The sequence below is a fragment of the Phytophthora ramorum genome, assembly GCF_020800215.1.
Source record: "Phytophthora ramorum isolate Pr-102 chromosome Unknown Phyram_PR-102_s0004, whole genome shotgun sequence".
Taxonomy (NCBI): domain Eukaryota; phylum Oomycota; class Peronosporomycetes; order Peronosporales; family Peronosporaceae; genus Phytophthora; species Phytophthora ramorum.
Genome location: NW_027150650.1, coordinates 3,713,307 through 3,730,777, shown reverse-complemented (window position 1 = coordinate 3,730,777; position 17,471 = coordinate 3,713,307). Strand labels below are relative to the sequence as shown.

At 55.3% G+C, this 17,471-nt stretch overlaps 9 protein-coding genes across 9 annotated transcripts; 4 read left to right on the top strand and 5 right to left on the bottom strand.

The window, feature by feature from the left end:
- Positions 1 to 137: 137 nt before the first annotated feature.
- KRP23_5603 (Solute carrier family 25 member 45) lies at positions 138 to 1,031 on the top strand (the record flags this gene model as incomplete). Its single annotated transcript, XM_067890689.1, has 1 exon — positions 138 to 1,031. One exon carries the CDS (start codon positions 138 to 140, stop codon positions 1,029 to 1,031), a length of 894 nt encoding a protein of 297 aa, XP_067747215.1.
- Positions 1,032 to 1,127: 96 nt separating this feature from the next.
- KRP23_5602 (uncharacterized protein) lies at positions 1,128 to 2,110 on the bottom strand (the record flags this gene model as incomplete). Its single annotated transcript, XM_067890688.1, has 2 exons — positions 1,128 to 1,520; positions 1,604 to 2,110. 2 exons carry the CDS (start codon positions 2,108 to 2,110, stop codon positions 1,128 to 1,130), a joined length of 900 nt encoding a protein of 299 aa, XP_067747214.1.
- A 168-nt stretch (positions 2,111 to 2,278) lies between these two features.
- Positions 2,279 to 5,291, bottom strand: KRP23_5601 (Tenascin; the record flags this gene model as incomplete). The annotated part of the gene is made up of 6 exons (XM_067890687.1): positions 2,279 to 2,844; positions 2,910 to 3,113; positions 3,178 to 3,263; positions 3,332 to 3,389; positions 3,472 to 3,704; positions 3,778 to 5,291. 6 exons carry the CDS (start codon positions 5,289 to 5,291, stop codon positions 2,279 to 2,281), a joined length of 2,661 nt encoding a protein of 886 aa, XP_067747213.1.
- Positions 5,292 to 8,086: 2,795 nt separating this feature from the next.
- Positions 8,087 to 8,665, top strand: KRP23_5600 (uncharacterized protein; the record flags this gene model as incomplete). Its single annotated transcript, XM_067890686.1, has 1 exon — positions 8,087 to 8,665. The coding sequence occupies one exon, from the start codon at positions 8,087 to 8,089 to the stop codon at positions 8,663 to 8,665; it is 579 nt and encodes a 192-aa protein (XP_067747212.1).
- A 490-nt stretch (positions 8,666 to 9,155) lies between these two features.
- Positions 9,156 to 10,700, top strand: KRP23_5599 (Cystathionine beta-synthase; the record flags this gene model as incomplete). Its single annotated transcript, XM_067890685.1, has 1 exon — positions 9,156 to 10,700. One exon carries the CDS (start codon positions 9,156 to 9,158, stop codon positions 10,698 to 10,700), a length of 1,545 nt encoding a protein of 514 aa, XP_067747211.1.
- Positions 10,701 to 10,826: 126 nt separating this feature from the next.
- On the top strand, positions 10,827 to 12,791 carry KRP23_5598 (Vacuolar protein-sorting-associated protein 33-like protein; the record flags this gene model as incomplete). The annotated part of the gene is made up of 2 exons (XM_067890683.1): positions 10,827 to 12,624; positions 12,697 to 12,791. 2 exons carry the CDS (start codon positions 10,827 to 10,829, stop codon positions 12,789 to 12,791), a joined length of 1,893 nt encoding a protein of 630 aa, XP_067747210.1.
- Positions 12,792 to 12,895: 104 nt separating this feature from the next.
- On the bottom strand, positions 12,896 to 13,975 carry KRP23_5597 (uncharacterized protein; the record flags this gene model as incomplete). Its single annotated transcript, XM_067890682.1, has 1 exon — positions 12,896 to 13,975. One exon carries the CDS (start codon positions 13,973 to 13,975, stop codon positions 12,896 to 12,898), a length of 1,080 nt encoding a protein of 359 aa, XP_067747209.1.
- Positions 13,976 to 14,362: 387 nt separating this feature from the next.
- KRP23_5596 (Adenosine kinase 2) lies at positions 14,363 to 15,400 on the bottom strand (the record flags this gene model as incomplete). The annotated part of the gene is made up of 1 exon (XM_067890681.1): positions 14,363 to 15,400. One exon carries the CDS (start codon positions 15,398 to 15,400, stop codon positions 14,363 to 14,365), a length of 1,038 nt encoding a protein of 345 aa, XP_067747208.1.
- Positions 15,401 to 15,759: 359 nt separating this feature from the next.
- Positions 15,760 to 17,279, bottom strand: KRP23_5595 (p21-activated protein kinase-interacting protein 1-like; the record flags this gene model as incomplete). Its single annotated transcript, XM_067890680.1, has 5 exons — positions 15,760 to 16,267; positions 16,350 to 16,465; positions 16,537 to 16,753; positions 16,818 to 16,991; positions 17,083 to 17,279. The coding sequence occupies 5 exons, from the start codon at positions 17,277 to 17,279 to the stop codon at positions 15,760 to 15,762; spliced, it is 1,212 nt and encodes a 403-aa protein (XP_067747207.1).
- Positions 17,280 to 17,471: the final 192 nt, after the last annotated feature.

The window sequence follows — 17,471 nt, the reverse complement described above, 5'->3', positions numbered from 1 at the left end:
GGGCAAACGTCGACTTGAATTCGACCGATATCAAAAGTTTTCATCGATACTACATGTATCTATTTACATTCCGGTGTGCGATACATAATTGTTCCCAGGTATCTACTAATAACAACTGCCCAACGCCCGTAAATGAAATGAGCCCCTCGCCTCCACCTCCTGCGTGTCTGTCGCCATGGGCCAAGTCTGTGGTGGCCGGCTCCGCCTCGGGCATGGCGAGTGTGGTGGCGTGTCACCCGTTTGATACCATCCGCACGCGCCTGCAGCTGTCGCCCTCGCGCTTCCGTGGGTTTTTCCATTGCGCGCAGCAGACCATCCAGCGCGAGTCCATGCGCGGCTTGTACAAGGGCTTCCTGCCCCCATTCTTCAGCCAGGGAGTGTACAAGGCCGTCATCTTCACCACATCCTCCGCGCTACGCAATGACGTGCTGCCCCACGTGTCGCTACTGCAGCCGGTGCTCACTCCGACGGTGGCGTCTTTGACCGCCGGGGCAGTCGCTGGAGGCGTCAACGCCTTCTTGGTGGCACCAGTCGAGCTCGTACGCAACCGTTTGCAAGTGCAATACGACAACCAGCCAGAGACGCGGAGGTATCGAGGAGCTTACCACTGCGTCACGCAAGTGGTGCGCAACGAGGGGGTCGCAGCAATGTGGAAAGGGCTCACAACTACTGTCATTCGAGATTCGTTGGGCGTAGCTTTCTACTTCCTTGGCTATGACTACGCTAAGCGACGTCTAGTTGCGAGTGGAAAACTAGGAGAGACGGCCACGCTGTTGACTGCCGGTGCTTTCGGGGGCGTCAGCTTTTGGGCGGTAGCGCTGCCGTTCGACACGATCAAGTCGCTCATCCAAGCTGACGGGAAAGAGGGCAAGTACACAGGCTTGGTGTCAGCTACAACGCGGTTGGTGCGTGAAGGAGGAGTGAAACAGCTCTTCCGCGGCTGGCAGGCGGCCTTCTCGCGTGGAATTCCTAGTGCAGCCATCACCTTTTGGACCTTTGAACGCGCCAACAAATTGCTGGACGAAGTGTAATTAACAGCGTAAATCGAGCACTAAAATAAATTCAGCATTAAGCTAGCAAGCGCTGAGCAATAGTTTAGAGTGGAACGAACCACCGCGGGGGATCAACTAGTTCTGCCTCGATAGATCTGCCCGTGCGCGCCGCAGTTGCGTCGCGATCGAGGCAACTCGTTCTCCCAAACCAATTGCTTTATCCTTGAACATATCGTGAATCGCATCCGAGTCGGTCGGGTAACAGATTGGTGGGAAATCTCGCTGCTCTGGGCTGTTGTGTGTGCCCGCAGGCTCGAATGGCCCCTCGCCAATAATTGCAGACGCACCAAAGGCGCTTGTCCAGCGCTCTCCGCCAACGATGATCATACGGAAGATCATGAGCGAGTGGAGCAAATTCACCATCGTCAGCTCTTCGCCCGCCGACAGTCCGCCACTCGTAACAAACACAGCGCCAACCTTTTGACTCAGGTCCTCCGAGAACGACCAATCACTCAGGAACTTCGCCATCTGCAGCAAGAAACACACCACAAAAGGAAATGCCTAGTCAGAAAATTTAGTAGTTCTCTTTTGTCGACACCTGCAGTACGAACCTTCGGCTCGACGTTCGCATTGACAACGTGAGACCCGAGGATCACCGCGTCTGCCCACATCACATCCTCCATGAACGATACGTTATCCAGCGTCCGAACGCGCAGCGACGTGGTCTCGTTGCCCAGAATGTTGCGCGTACCAATCTCCACCGCTGCCGCAAGTTTCGACAGATGTGGGCCGTCCGAGTACGCAACCAGAACGTTGGCACCTTCACCTTCTCGACGTATGGGCTGCCAAGCACCCGCCAGCACGTCTCGCGACTGGGTGTGCGGCTGGCGCAGCAAACTCGGCTGCTGATGCTCCAGTCTAGCCAGAACTTCCTGCGAGATGCCGATGATGTGCACGAGACTGACGGCCATGCCTAAGCAGAAGATCAGTAGCAGCACGCCAGCCGCGCGGCGCAGTCGCCACGCATCTGAATTTCGTGGTGCGTCGCTGCCGCCCAGATGCTGTAGCTGCGTATACGTGGGCGCCACGGGGACGCGCGGGGGCCGCAGTGGATGCATCTCGCTGCGGCTAAGAATGCCCTGTGAGTTCATGCGAGCAGCTCCTGTCAAATATCTTTATGAGACAGTCGAAAGGGATGCGCACGTCAGAGCCACACATTTCTACACCAAATGTGACGTAATGATGGCTACAAAATAGGATGGCTACAGTCATGTTGAAGTGGCCGATTAGTTGGTGGTCGAGTACTTGAGTTCATGGAAGCCGCAATTGGCGATAGTGCCGGGACCGCCGTTGCCGTCGCTGCCGCCAAAGTTGGCGTGGCAGGTGCAGATTCCAGTGGAGAAGTCGCAGACGCCGTGGTTCGAGCAGAATGCGTTTTCCCGTGTGCCTTTCACGGATGTTTCACCCAGGAGAGTGCCTCCGTCGGTGACGAACACGAGCGAACCTGAACCGTCCTGGGCATTGCCATTGATTCGGTCCTGCAGCAATGTGTTGGACCCTGACAGCGGCGGCAGATCCCCGAGTTCGGTCAGGAAATCCACTTTGATGACAGTATTGACGCTATTCGAGCAGGCGGCGGCTCCCCCTGAGAAGGTGACGGCCACTTCACCGATTGTAGACAGTTCGTCTAGTGCCGCTTTCACAGTGGCAGCCGTAGCATCGAATGCGATCTTGACTGTGGTCTCATCCCGGAACGTGAGTGTGAAGCTGCCTGCGTCTGCAATGCACTGGACTAGTTGACGCTCGATGTCGTCGTCGTCGGTGTAAAAATCGTCGCCGCGCGGGCACTCCTCTGAGCATTCCAATAACCATGTTGGGGTGAGTACAACGATGGGATAAATGAATAGATGAACTTACTGAGAGAGCAGTCATAGCCAAAGTAGAACGGATCGCAGAGACAGGTGCGAATTCGATGGGCGTCCCAGGTGGTCACATCATTCGGGTCATCTCCATACATGAAACCACGGGTTACACCATTCACCCGAGTCATTGGTGCTAAGTCCGACAGGGCCAAGCACTGGCCATTGCCGTTGCACTCTACATCCGAGCCGCCGCAGCTCACTGCACAAGAAATACAAGAAATATAAGAATCGGAAGACTAAACTTGCGCATGGATTCTACGTACTCAATTCGCAGGCACTGCCAGTGTAGGGCGCATGACACTTGCACTGGCCGTTGCTGCGGTCGCATTCTCCAGCTGTACTGCACTCGCTGCGCAATTGGTGGGCAACATTGTCGGCGCTGGGATAGCCGAACCACGAATTACCAAACGGACATACTCTTTCGGAGCAATCTCCACCACGCCAACCTTGAGAGCAGGAGCAGCGGTAGGTCGGGCTACCAGAGCATATTCCGTGCCCACTGCATTGAAGATCTCCAGGACACCCAACCGGGATTCGTGAAGTTGCACCACAATCACCTCGATTGAATTCCAGCGTGCCTATCTGACCATTGCCATCACTGTTGGTGTATCCCGTGTGGCAAATGCAACGCCCAACGGTGGTTTCATCGCAGTAACCTCGGTTTGAGCACACTTCGCTCTCCTTGGTGCCATCCACAGTCACGACACCTGCAATTGTTTTTCCTCCGCCGACAGCAGTAACACTGGAGCCAACGCTCATCTTGCTGTCATCGGCCACAACGGTTGGAAGGCTGGGACGATAACACAGCACACAACGAAATCAGTTAGCAGCAAATAGCAACATTTCGCTCAAACTCGACATACTTTCCGAAGTTCTGGGTGAACGTGAGTCTCGCGAGGTTTGCTGGGGTCTCACATGCTTGAGATCCGGAAAAGCTCACAGCTATACCCTGGATCGAGGGAAGTTCCAACAAAAGTGTCTTCATTCGCTGCATTGTGGCGTGGGCCTTGATGGGTCGAGTTGTAGCTCCTCGAAAGCTCACAGTAAACGAGCCCCCGCCTTGTCCTACAGGCGCTTGCATCTGCCCCGTCGGTGCTGGAGAGAATGTCTGATCAAACGGCTCACATATAGCGCCCTTGACACTCTCAGTAAAACTTGGCGCGAACTGCAGACGATTTGAAAGATGAGCGAGTCCGTTCGTGCCCCCGTTCGTTTGATCTGCTACGATTTCTGCAAGATCGCCGTCTCCGTTGGTCACCTTCACCACAACAAACCGGATTGTGGAGGTCGTCCCAAAATCGCTGCAGAACGCCGTTTGCCCGTCCGCAAAGGTGACATCCACGTCGACAATGTAAGGAACGCTACTTTGAATTGTACTCTTGAGCGTGTCAGCCGTAATACTAAATGGCAAACCAGACAGCTTTGCGCCGTCTTCGAAGGTGAGTGCAAAATTTCCGCTCGTAGCTCCACACAAAAACTGTTGCTCTTCCATAACGCGGCATGAGTCAAAGCCTTTGACGACCTCTTTGGTCTCGGTGTCAAGAAATCCGTTGGCGTTGTTGAGAAACAGCGTCACGACGCTCTTCAAGTCCAGGATCGAGAATGTCATCGGTGGTAAGTCAGCCAGCAGGGCGCGATGCCAGAGGTTGGTGAAGGTCATCGTCACGAATGTGCCTCCAGGTGTACACACGCTGCTGGTGGATCCTCCAGTATTCGTCATAAGAGATACACTTATTTTGCCGTAGAAGGTGAGCTTGGAAAGGAACGCGAGGAACGTATTGCTGTCAGCGTTGTAGGGGATATTCCGAACCGTCTCGTTACCAAAGGTGATCGCAAACACCCCCGAGTCCGCGGCGCAAATAAATTGCTGGATTTCCACGGTTCTCCACCCCGGTGCTACTGCGTTTTGCTTCGTGTTCGTGGTGGGGAAGGTTACACCCCACTCAGTTCGGGTTGGCAGTGGGTCTGCTCGAGTGACAGTGATTGCCTCCACGCCCTTCAAAGCCAACAGGGACGTCGCGATTGATGGTCCGAGTGAATCCTGATCGGCCAGTGCGTTGAAGGAGATCGGACGAGTGTACTGCTTGCCGAATTTTAGGATAAACTTGCCTTTTGTGAGTGGTGTGTCTGCACGCAACACAATCGTCTGTTGCTGATACGTTGTTAAGCACTGAATGAGTTGCACCTCGTTAACTTGGCCTGTTGTGAGCGGATCGTCACCAATGGAGCATTCTTTCAGCGAACAGCTAGGGCCATGGAATCCGGTGTCGCATTGACATCCGTGAAGAATGTTGAAATCCCAAAGTTGGTCATATACGAAGACATCTCGGTCGTACAGCTCGCGTGAAACCACCTCGTTCTCCGCCAGCGTTTGCATGGAGATACACTTGCCTTGGTTTGAGCAGGATTCGAGACATTGATTGTATTGGCAGGCGGGTCCAGTGAATCCGGACTGACAGCTGCATGTGCCGCTTGAGTAAATGCACGTTCCTCGAGCTGAGCACTCTTCGGGTCCATGTGCATCGTTAATTCCTCGGATGGCCCCCCATGCCTTGCCCACTGGGCAGTATTTGAGTGAGCAGTCGTAGCCAAAGAATCCTTCGAGACAACGACAAGTTAGATGTTTCTCACAAATTCCATTGCCTGAGCAACCACTCGGACAGGACTCGTCCGCTGCATCGACGAGCAAGACGCTAATCAACCCAAGAGCGACAACGAGCCATGGCAGTATTGTCCTCAAATGCGTCATGAACGTCTTGGATCGATGGCGGATACGGTTTGCAGGCAGGAGTTTCTCGCGTCGCTTCACAAACTTGGTCTCAAATTGACATGACTCTCGAAGAGCGGCGATGGGCGAACGGATTGCGTCAAGCAACACGAACTTCGGGTGTCTCTGTGCCGGTGGAGCCTCCAGTGGTGCTCAGAAATACAGCAATGAAAAGACCATCAGCTGAGGTGAGCAGAAGAAGTGAAAATGGTGTTGCATTGACGTCGTTGGCAGCGACATCAGCACTCCAGACTTACCTGTCGACCGATACCGACGCACAAAGCAGAATTCCACGTCCTCGTCCTGTTAAAGTGGCAGTGGCAAAGGAGGAAGCGAAATTCACGGCACCCTCGGAAGGAAGACGGCTTAGAAATACTAATCCTTTCCAGCAACCAGAGATCAAGCTTGAGGAGAACGCGAGGCCAGCTCATTTCCAGACCCCGCTTGACACAGTTGCCGAGGCAATTCCTACATCTCGTCGAGACATTGCTACTCGCGCAGAGAGCCCGCTGTCGCGCTTTCAGAAACAAGTATGCACTTTTGTATTTGCTTGATCCTTACATAGCTGCATGCTTGACTGACTTGGTGCCTTCTTGATGCAGGTGAAGCAGACACGAGTAGTACCGTTCTCGAAAGACTTTCGGTCCACAAAGATATCCCACAAAATGTATTCTCCACATCGCCACACCTCTCGAGAAAGAGACATTCCAAAAGCGATGACTCCACTAGGAGGACCATCGCAAGCCTTGACCCGATCATTAATGGACAAAATCCAAGAAGCAAGGCGATTGCGACAGATAGAAGCACCGAATGACCATCAATTGAAACACTGTTGGAAGCTGGGAGCCCAAGATCGCAAGAGGCCAAGCAACTGCGATTTTCTGGACGATTACCAGATCGACCAAGCCAACATCTTGCTTAACACGACAACATCGCCACCGCCAGTTCTGGTATCGCTACCGAAACGAAGTCCCGCCCCTCCAATTCCACATGCTAAACCAGTCATGCCAGCGATACCGCGTCTGCCTTCTACGATGTCCACTGATAAATTTACGGAACCTGAACAAGGAGAGGGAGTCTCGAGGGAACTTGCAAACGAATCAACACCGGTGAAAGCAACACTAATTTTCAACGATATCATTACGACCATGAAGGCCGTACGGATAATTCAGCGGATTTGGCGCCAGAAGCGACCAAGTTCTTGTCGTCGACGAAATGATGATGCTCTTGACCAAAATCAGGTGACGCTTGTCGTCGACAGAGCTAATGGAAGTGAGCGCGTCACTCCTTTGTTTTCGACCGCAAGACTGAAGCGTCAGGAGCAGCAGCAAGTGAGTGGAGTGCCAATATCTCCTACCGAATGTGATGTGGAAAACTCTACAATACGAGATGATGAAGATCGCGGCGTCCGCTCGCAGTGTCCAGGAGCTATGGCAGCGTGTTGGCCTTCGTATGACCCATGGATGGATCATGAGTTGGTATTTCTTGAAGAAGGGCGGTGTATCGGCGAGCTCCAAGAATCAGTTCGCAAAGGTGCCTTGATGGATCAGGAGGAGCTCGTCTGGAAGCGCCCGCAACATGTCATCCAGCAGCTAGAAGCTCAGCGGGTCGCAATGATTCGGAAATTTCGTATGCATAGGAGACGAGCGCCCTGTCGACAAGCTGAATTTGTCTCCAACGCAGTTGCTGGAGTTGGTATACTGGAGTCCGTTGCGCGTAGCATGGAAGATACTTCATCTCCCGTTCAAATATCCTTACCAGAAAAAACTGAACTGAAAAATATCAATGCCAGCAAGCGGAAGCTTCTCCGAATATCCTTCAAGCACAAGAACGCCAGCAGAAAAATGGTAACTTGCATAGCAAGACGGTCATCAAGGTCCAAAAAGCGGCGATTTTCCGTCCGTGTACAGCGCACCAAAGAATCACGTCGGGACAAGGTCAATGTTGTATCTACTACCAAAGCCGAAGAGAAAACGCCACCGGAAGCACTGCAAGACGAACTTAACGTTGACCGCACCAGAGTCCCCCCCGATAGCAGCAAAAGCAACTCACAACTTGCTACCGGTACTAGCACGATAAATAGCACTGATGAAATCGACGAGGAGAGATTGCACCAGAACGACCCGACGGCAACTGAAGCAATCTCCGCTATACTTGATCACTTCGTGGTTTTCTCATACTCTGGCAAGACGTTAACAAAAAGTGACACCAGACTTCCTCGGAATGACTTGATCAGCGTGGACGATCTTGGTAGGAGTTTGCTTTGTGAACAGCACCATTACCAAGCCAAAGACAAGCTAGCTGAGAAACACAAGGGGCTCATTCCGTTGACCGTACTGCCGCTTTTGACTAGGGAAATTGAGACGGCTCTGCATAAACCGGTGTCCCCGAAGCTAGAGATACGGATGGCCACGTATAGTACCGGTAAGCGCGATGATGACCGCATTGACCAAGTGGGGAATTGCGTGAGTAGTGACAACCGTAGTGCTGGCAATCGCGCACTGGAGAGCTGTGTCGACTTCAGTGATGCCCAGCCAATCAATCACCCCAAGGCTTTGGAGTGCGATGGGTTTCTGAGAGCACAAGAGCAGCCGCTGATGCTGGAAGACAACCAGCGCACTTACAGCGACAACAACTCCTGTGTCGACTCGAGTTCCTCATCATGTTTCAGCTGGAAAAAAATTCCGGGTGAAATGCGTCCACGGCGCAACATGGCGGGCAACGACCCGATGCGTGCGTTGAAAGTCATGAAGAGCGCCGTGACGGAGACCATGGCTCGAATCCACACCGAATACCGGCATGAGGTTGTACAGGACGACCGCAACCAACAGCTTGAGCCATCACCCATTGTGCCAATCGAGACGACTGCTCGCCCTCGGCTTGACGGAGACAAACGCATGGAGTTCCTACGCGTGCTGGGCGACTTCAAGCGCTGTCTGCGCCAGTCTTCAAGTGAGCCCAGCAATCAGATGGACGGCTGTTGACGTATCCTAAAAGGCAACTGAGTCACGTCTGTAGACGAATGCCATTCGCGCACCCCCCTTTCCGTGTTTTTATGACACGCCAGTCGCGTTGCCTTAGCCCAGTCGCTGTCCAACGAAAGACCTCACCATGTCCACCCGTTTAGAGGTGAATCTCAGCATCTTCGGCTTGCTTAGAGACCAACAGATCGGCGTACAGCAACACGGCGGCAACTTGGTCACAGTCAATCATTACCGTGCTCGCTTGCAATATCAGTCAATAGTGGCGTTTCTAAAGCGATTTCTCAGGGATTCAGATGTGGTTGCAAGGTAATAGATTCAAAACTTTAATATGTATTTCAATTCGGGGATCCGATATGACAGGGTTTAGAAACGACAAGGTGCGCTTTCTGAGAGGGACTTCTGTACCATCCCTCCAGTTACGTCGCTTGGGTCTCATTCCGCAATCGGCCGCGTCAGCGCCAAGTGAACCTTCTCGTCTACAGCCCCCAACATGGCTTCACCTTTCTCTGGCCCGCAGGTCTCCACCTCTTCCGAGTGCCCGTCGCCGGCCTCGTGCTTCGTCCAGCAGCCGCACGTGCACCGCCCTCGGCAGACGGAGCCCAAGATCCTCAACTCGATCCTGGATCACGTGGGCAACACGCCACTTGTGCGCCTCAGCACGATCGCCAAGAAGGCGGGGCTCGAGTGCGAGCTACTAGCCAAGTGCGAGTTCTTCAACGCCGGCGGCTCCGTCAAGGACCGCATCGGCAAGCGCATGATCGAGGACGCCATGGCCTCGGGCCGCATCAAACCGGGCGACACGCTCATCGAGCCCACGTCGGGCAACACGGGAATCGGCCTGGCGCTGGCCGCCGCGCTCTACGGATTCCGCATCATCATCACGCTGCCGGAGAAGATGTCGCTGGAGAAGGTGGACGTGCTCAAGGCGCTCGGCGCAGAGATCATCCGCACGCCCACGGAGGCGGCGTGGGACTCGCCCGAGTCGCATATCGGCGTGGCCAAGCGCCTCGTCAAGGAGATCCCGAATGCGCATATTCTGGACCAGTACAGCAACCCGTCCAACCCGCTGGCCCACTACGACGGCACGGCCGAGGAGATCCTCGAGGCCTGCGGCGGACACGTCGACATGGTCGTCATGGGCGCCGGCACGGGCGGCACGCTGTCCGGCACGGCGCGCAAGCTCAAGGAAAAGTGCCCGAGCTGCATCGTCGTGGGCGCCGATCCCATTGGCTCCATCCTCGCCGAGCCGGAGAACCTCAACGACGAGAACCGCCTCCAGTCCTACCTGGTCGAGGGCATCGGCTACGACTTCATCCCGGAGGTGCTGGACCGCTCGCTCGTAGACCGCTGGGTCAAGACGGGCGACCAGGAGTCATTCCTGTTGGCGCGCCGCCTCATCCGCGAGGAGGGGCTGCTCTGCGGCGGCTCGTGCGGCTCGGCCGTGGCGGCGGCGCTCAAGGCGGCCAAGGACCTCAAGGCCGGTCAACGCTGCGTCGTGGTGTTGCCCGACTCGACGCGCAACTACATGTCCAAGTTCCTGTCGGACGACTGGATGTACGAGCACGGCTACGTGACGGACATGTCTAAGAGCGCGCTGAGCGCCACGTGGTGGGCCAAGAAGAACGTGTCTGAGCTGCTGCTGCAGGCCCCCGTGACTATTACGCCCGACCTCACGTGCAAGGAGGCCGTGGACATCCTCAAGAAAGAGGGCTTCGACAACCTGCCCGTGGTGGCGGACGACAACTCGATCGTGGGCGTCGTGTCCGAGGGCAACCTGATCGCGCAGCTCATGCCCGGCCGCGTGCATCCGACCGACGCTGTCGAGAAGGCCATGTTCAAGCAGTTCAAGCAGGTGAGTCCGCAGACGTCGCTGTATGAGCTGAGCCGCATCTTCGACCGCGACCACTTCGCTCTCGTCGTCACGGAGCAGAAGCGCATCCGCAAGGGCGGCGAGGCCGAGACCAAGTCCGTCATCTTTGGCGTCGTGACGCGGATCGACCTGCTTACCTACATCACCCGCCACAGCGGACAGTAAAGCGTCCACAACCAGTGAAAAGTGGTAGATCGGAGACCAATGAGCTGAAACAATACAACATGATTCCACGGTTAGACCCAGTCCCGATCCGTCGCCATTCGCGTCTCTTCCTGGCTCCGGTCCAAGATGGTGAAGCTACCATCACTCGACAAGGGCGTGCTGCCTCTGCAAAAGCTTCGAGACGAGTACGAGCGCTCGTTGACGCACCTTCTGGACCATTTAGGCACTGAGCGAGTGTCTCTAGTGCTCACGAAGCGACTGGCGGCGCTATTGACACACGTGTTCATGGACGGCCTGGGTGTTTTGAAGAGCCATCACGTGGTGGAGTGTCTGGAGCTCGCGGACGACATTTCCAGCGTCACGGGGGACACGACCGTAGTGTATCTGGCTTTTGCACGTACAGGTGACGTCCGAGCAGTGGCTACACATGCGGACAAGCTGTTGGAGCAGGAGGACGATGAAAGACGTCGACGCAGATTGGTAGTCTATGTTGTGGGCAAGTGGACGACCATGCTGGACCAAGCCCTGGACAACGGCAGAGTGAAGGGCAGGTTCCAGACGGGAGAATTGTCGATGGGCTTCTTCCCGTTGGACACGGATCTGCTAACGCTGGGATTTGAACGGAGTCTGTACGAGTGCGAGGTCGAGGGGAATGGCAGTTCGTTAGTGGACGTCGCGGCAGCGTTGAATTTGTTGCAGCAAGTGTACGGGAAGTTCGGCAGCATCAAGTATAAAGGAGAGATGTCGATGCTCGTGCTGAACCATTTGATGGAGATGAATGCTGGCGGCTCGAACATGATGAGCGGTGTCGGGGCGGCAGGCCAAGGAACGCCGACGGGGGCTAATCGGTCGAAGCTGGACACGTTGATTCTGCTTGACCGCAGTGTGGACTTTGCCTCGGCCTTTTCCACGCCACTTACGTACGAGGCAGTGCTGGATGAAGTCATGCAGATCCAGGACGGCTTTGTCACGACGTCGCCACAGATTCTACGGGCGGATGACAGTGCCAGTGATGTTCCTGTTCCGGTAGCGCTCAACTCAACGGATGAGATCTATCGGCAGATTCGAGACAAACATATCCACACGATCCCTGCTGCTCTGAACGTCCAGGCGGTTGCTGTCAAGAAGCGATTCACCGAGTTCCAGCGTGTTAGTGCCACCGCAACGGCCGCAGAAGTGAATGAGTTTGTGAAGACGGTGCCGCAGATGAAGGCGTCCCAGCAGTCAATTGAGCAGCATATCAACATGGTGGAGTACCTGGAGACAACCACATCAGGGAAACCATTTCGCGATCTCTGGCGCTTGGAGAGAAAAATTATGGACCAAGCAGACAGCGTTCTAGACACGATCCAAGACCTCATCTATCGGCACGAAGACCTTCGGAAGGTCTTGCGCCTAATCTGTCTGTACTCTGTTGTCAACGACGGCGTGGAGAGGCATGATCTGGAACGCTTGAAGATGCATCTCGTGCGAGCGTACGGGCATGAACTGATCTTTTCGTTTGGCAATCTGGAGCGAGTTGGTGTGCTTTGCGAAAGGCTTAGTTCAGGTCTACTCGGCTCTGATGACACAGCCTGCTCGTTCCAGCACGTTGCGCAGAGTCTGTCCGTGCTTGACGTGGATGTCAACATCAAAAACCCAAAGAATGCCGCCTTCGTTACGTCTGGCTACGAACCGATATCAGCTCGCCTCGTGGAAGAGATCCTGAAACGTGGCCACTGGAGAGGCATCGACCACGTCATGAGCCACCTACCCGGGCCGCGGGCAGAAGTACACCTTGCTGAAAATGACCGCCAAGACAAAGCGGCCAATACAGGGGAGACCAAGAGAAGTAAACCGAAGAAGAAGGCGGTCGTCGTGGTAGCTTTTGTTGGCGGCGTGACATTTCTCGAGATTGCAGCGCTGCGGTGGATCGCGTCCTTCTGTACGACTATGCTGCGTGCTCACTCGCTATCATGAACTGACCTATGATATTTTTCTCTGTGTGTACATGTAGATCCTGTTGAGCTTATAGTCGCTTCGACGAGTATCATCAACGGCAAGACGTTTATTAGCGAACTGTTGGAGCATGTGCCGCCCACTACTGCATGATGCAGCCGATCCAATGCGAAATCTTTCATGAGAGCAACAAGATCAAGGGTTTTGGTGGCAAGCAAATAGATTTAGAGGTAAGCGGCAAACAACAAGGCACTTTGCTAACCTGCGTGTGGTTTGTAGCTGTCTCCCGTGGTAGTGCCTGGGTCGCTTCCTGCTAGGCACTCTCCACGGTAGTTAGCGCAGTCTACGGGCTTGTGTCCTGTGTAACCTGGAATGTTGTCGCTGTGGAAAAGTCGGAGAGCTACTCGTGGGGTTGGGTGAAGGCGTCCAATCTCCTCGGGGCCGGTGGCCTGAGCAACTGCCTCCGCATTGTGGGACGTCAGTGGTAAGAAGCCTGCGTAGCCCGGTATCTGGTTGGTGACACGGCTGGTTCCCGGATTCAGGTCGGTTGTCGTTGACGCCATGCCGCGCTTTCGCATGTACGGACGATCTCGTGGGTTCCCGCCGTAGGTGCCGAAGTCGATTTGATGAGTGCTAGGTGGCGTCGAAGAGTGAACAAGGAACTCGTCGAGCTGCTTCTCGGCGAAAGTCTTTGACCCCCACCACTTGCTACCCGAGTTGGCCGTTTCGCCACGGTGGAGTTCGCGATCGAGCAGATTGTTGACATGGTCTATAGCTTGGCGAAAGAGTCTCCAGGAAACTCGGTCTCGGACGCTGCCTCGGCGATCGACATAGCTGTGGAACATCTCAACGACCCGAGGAACGGCAGCGTCGCCAAGCACGAGCTTGAGCACCTCTTGCACCTGAGCTAGCTGGATAGTGGCCTCATCTTGTTGCTGGCCGACTGACTTGGCGACAGTCATAAACGCGTTTTCGTACTCTTCGACCGACACGTGCAGTACACGCCTGCGCTCCTCATCATACGCCGGGAAATCGTGCTGATACGTGCTGGATGAGATGAACGGCTTGAACTCGGGCCGTGTCTGGTTCACACTCACGCCTCTGCGATCGGGGACGCGATAGTCTTCTGGCTGGACGACTTGTCCGCTTTGCATGGCCACCGACTCGTGGGTGTGCGTCCCCATGCGATTCATCGTTGGTGGCGCAATGATGTGGGAGCCCATGGATGAGAACTTGGTGGCGCGCTGCTCATAGGTTTCGCCCGGCTTGAGTGTCGCGCAATGCTGCACCGCGAAGGACTTGAATCCCTGGTACCCGTACGTCGTGGAGGCGCACATGACAGGATCAGCGGAGCCCAAAGAGAAATGCTCGAGCCTCGAGACCAGCCTGGTTGGTCTCTATTTTTACAGAGATCATGATCAGGTGCGAGAGTTCAACGCCATGTACAAGGTGAACGAGGCAGCAAGTGAGTGGCAAGCACAGCGCAGAGCGCCGAGGCAATCGTCTATTTGTGGAGGTGGTTCTTCCTTCGAGGGAAAGTATCGAGCACTGCAGTTGGATGCTGCAGGGCTCGGCACTTCGCCTGCGAAAGTTGCTGATGAGGCACAGCCGCAGCCACGAAAATGCAGTCGACAACGGGGCTCTTCGTCTACCTGTCGCGCATAGCAGCATCTCTAAAGGCCGGACAATGATGCACCGACCTGTGACGCGCTGACAAAAATGGCCTAGTCCAGGAACTTGCAGCTCTCCGGGAACGTGCAGCCCGAGCGAGCCAGCACGACCTGCGCGGCCCAGTGGCCGGCGTTCACGCACTGCTCGAGGGGAAGACCCAGAGCCAGGCGGGAGATGAAGCCGCCGACGAAGGCGTCACCGGCTCCGTTGGTGTCAACAATGGACGAGGCTTCCATCTTGGGCACGGCAAAGGAGTGCACCTTGCCCTGGTGCACCACGATCGTGGGGTCGGCACCCTGAGTGAAGACGACGGTGCGGCATCGCACACCGCTGGCTTTGTTGAGCTGCGCGGTCTTGAGGGCGATGTCCTTGACGTCCTCGCCCCATCCCTGCACCTTGCCGAAGGTCTTGGCCTCGCTCTCGTTACCGAAGACAAAGTCGGCGAACGGGAGGGTCGCCATCAACGGGTCCTTGAAGAACTCGACGATGAAAGGAGCCGACAGGTTGATGAGGAAGACCTTGTTGTTGGCCTTGGCGTGCTCAGCGAGCGTCATGACCGCCTGCGGAGACACCGTGAGGTGGAAACCGGCCGAGTAGAAGAACTGCCCCTTGTTGATGATCTCCTGGCTCTCAGTACTGGCCAGGTGGTCGTGGTGGAAGTGGTTGGCAGCCGACAGGTCGGCCACGAGCGAACGCTCCGAGTCCACGACGCACACGGCGCACGTGCCCGTCTTGATGTCAGCGTGCTCGAGGTACGAGACGTTAACACCGTCGGCCTGAGCGCATTCCTTGAGCTTGGCGCCGTGCGCGTCCTTGCCCACGCTGCCGAAGAAGGACGTGGCCGTCTGGTTGTGCTGGTTGAGCATCCACTGGGCCACGCGGATGCTGTTTTGCGTGGCGCCGCCAGCCACGTACACGGGGCTGCTCTTCACCAGCTCCTCGAACATGGGCGCGTGGCTCTCGTCCGCCAGGATGGCGTTGTCCAGCTTGAGGCCGTACTTGGCCAGGAACTCGGGCGTCACATCGGCCGAGATGTCGAGCAGCGGGTTGCCAAGGCCCACAATGGAGTGCGTCAGGTTCGTGGAAGCCATGGGGGAGACGGGGGTACGCTGCTGCTTGAGCTGCTGGCCGGAAGGTGAATGACAATCAGTGGGGTGTTCCCTTTTCATTTTTCAAAAGTGGAACCACCTCTGGCCAATGAGAAGCCTTTGTGGACGCTTTGGAGCCAATCAAAGCGCGAGTGGTTCGGGCTGCCCTGGCCATCCGTTTCCAGCTCGATGATTGGACGAAAGGGCAGATGGGATCAGATATGACGACTTCAACCAAGATCGTGCTCGTTGCGTTGATCACTTCACTACATGAATGCAGCGTTGATAACTTCAAGAGGAAGCGACGTGTAGCAGTGAACAATCTAATGGAAGGCACGCGTCTCTCACAACATAAGGGCGAGCTACTGCTGCTGATTTTTCTTCTGCTTTTTCCTCGTGTTCTTGCTCTTCTGCTGGTTGCCATCGGTCGATTTACGTTTCTTGGAGGCGTCGTCTCCACCCTCAGCCTTCGCCTCACCCAGTTCGACAACCACGTGCGGGACACCTGCAGCCGGAGCAGCGGGCTTCTTGTCCGTAGTCTTCATGGACTTGATCACTTTCTTGGGTTTCAGCGTAGCAGGCTCGTTCTTATCGCCTCCTGCGGCGATCTTTTCGCTCGCAACACACGCTGATAGACAAGTCACACGAGGTTTGGTGAGCAGCACAGTCGAGGCCATAGGTTCAACTGACTTGTTCGATTCCTCCGGGGACGAAGCATTCAATGTGAAGGACGCGAGATCCCAGATCTGGAACGCGCCGCCAGATGTAGCCAGCACGATCCACGGTAGCTTGTCCTCGCCATGCGGATACACCACTTGCAGACACCGAATGCGGCTGTCGATATCCTTGTGAGTCGCTTTTCCAACCAGCCTAAACAAGCGGCATATTAATTGTCAGTCCAGTAGTCCACACTGTGTAGAGAGGTGCTGCAAAACAACGGTGCAGCACGTACGTTCCGTTGGTCTTCCACACATAAATATACTTGTCATCCCCACCGCATACGATGTAAGCATCTGTGGCGAATACAGCGCAGTGGATTTTCTTTGAGTGCTCCAACGTGCCCATCAGCTACCGAGAATCAACATCAAAAACATTAGACTATATAAGCAGAAGCAACAACCAGTTCGCTGCGAGCTCACCTCCGCGTTCATGTTGAACACCGACAGGTCCTTGCCAAATCCAAGCGCGTAGTGCGTGCCCTTCTGCGAGATCATAACGAGCTCAGCCTCCTTCTCGAGCCGACGGATGAACGCGATACGGCCCTTCACCAGGTTCCACATGCGCAGCGTGCGGTCACGTGCCACCGAGAAGCACATCTTTCCACTCGGGTGCACTGCAATCGAGTTAATCTCGCCCCTACCATTTACAAAAACCGTTAGAAATGCAACAAGTCACTTCTGATCAATACGCAGCCACTTACTTGTGACCACCAAGAATGTGCAGACAGTTCCAGTCCGACGTGCGCCAGATGCAGATGGAGTTGTCGGCGCTGCCGCTGAGCATGTGGCTCTGTCCGAAGAACTCGAGGCTCGTGATGGCGCCGTGCTGCTCCATGAGACTGCCGACCTCTACGCGCTTGTCCACGTTGTAAATTCTGCACGCAGCAGCACAATAACATATTAGAATTTCATGCACAATGTGTATCCTATTGCAGCCATTGCAACAGTGCAGTTAGCGCTGCATACTTGATCATCTCGTCGTTGGCACCAGAGAGCAGCGTCTTGCCCTGTTTGGCGGCCATAAGTGACACGCTTTTGATGCACTCCGAGTGCGCCGCATAACCGAAGGTCAGCTTCATCTTGGTGCTCTCGCCCGTGGCCACCGTGGGGCACTCCCACCCGTACAGCAAGCCCTCATACGTTCCAGCCACGACGCGGATCATCCTGCTCAATATACTCAGTGTGGAACTGACTGGCGGTGGACTAGCATCCATGCTAAGTCCGAATCGGGGATAAAAATGTGTCTAACGTTTATCTTTGGTGACGCGTGGGTGGTAGCAGCCATCCTTAAACCTGCGACGTGTGGGACGTATATTTTCATCGCCGTGCTGGGACTGAGCAATGCGATCGAGTGC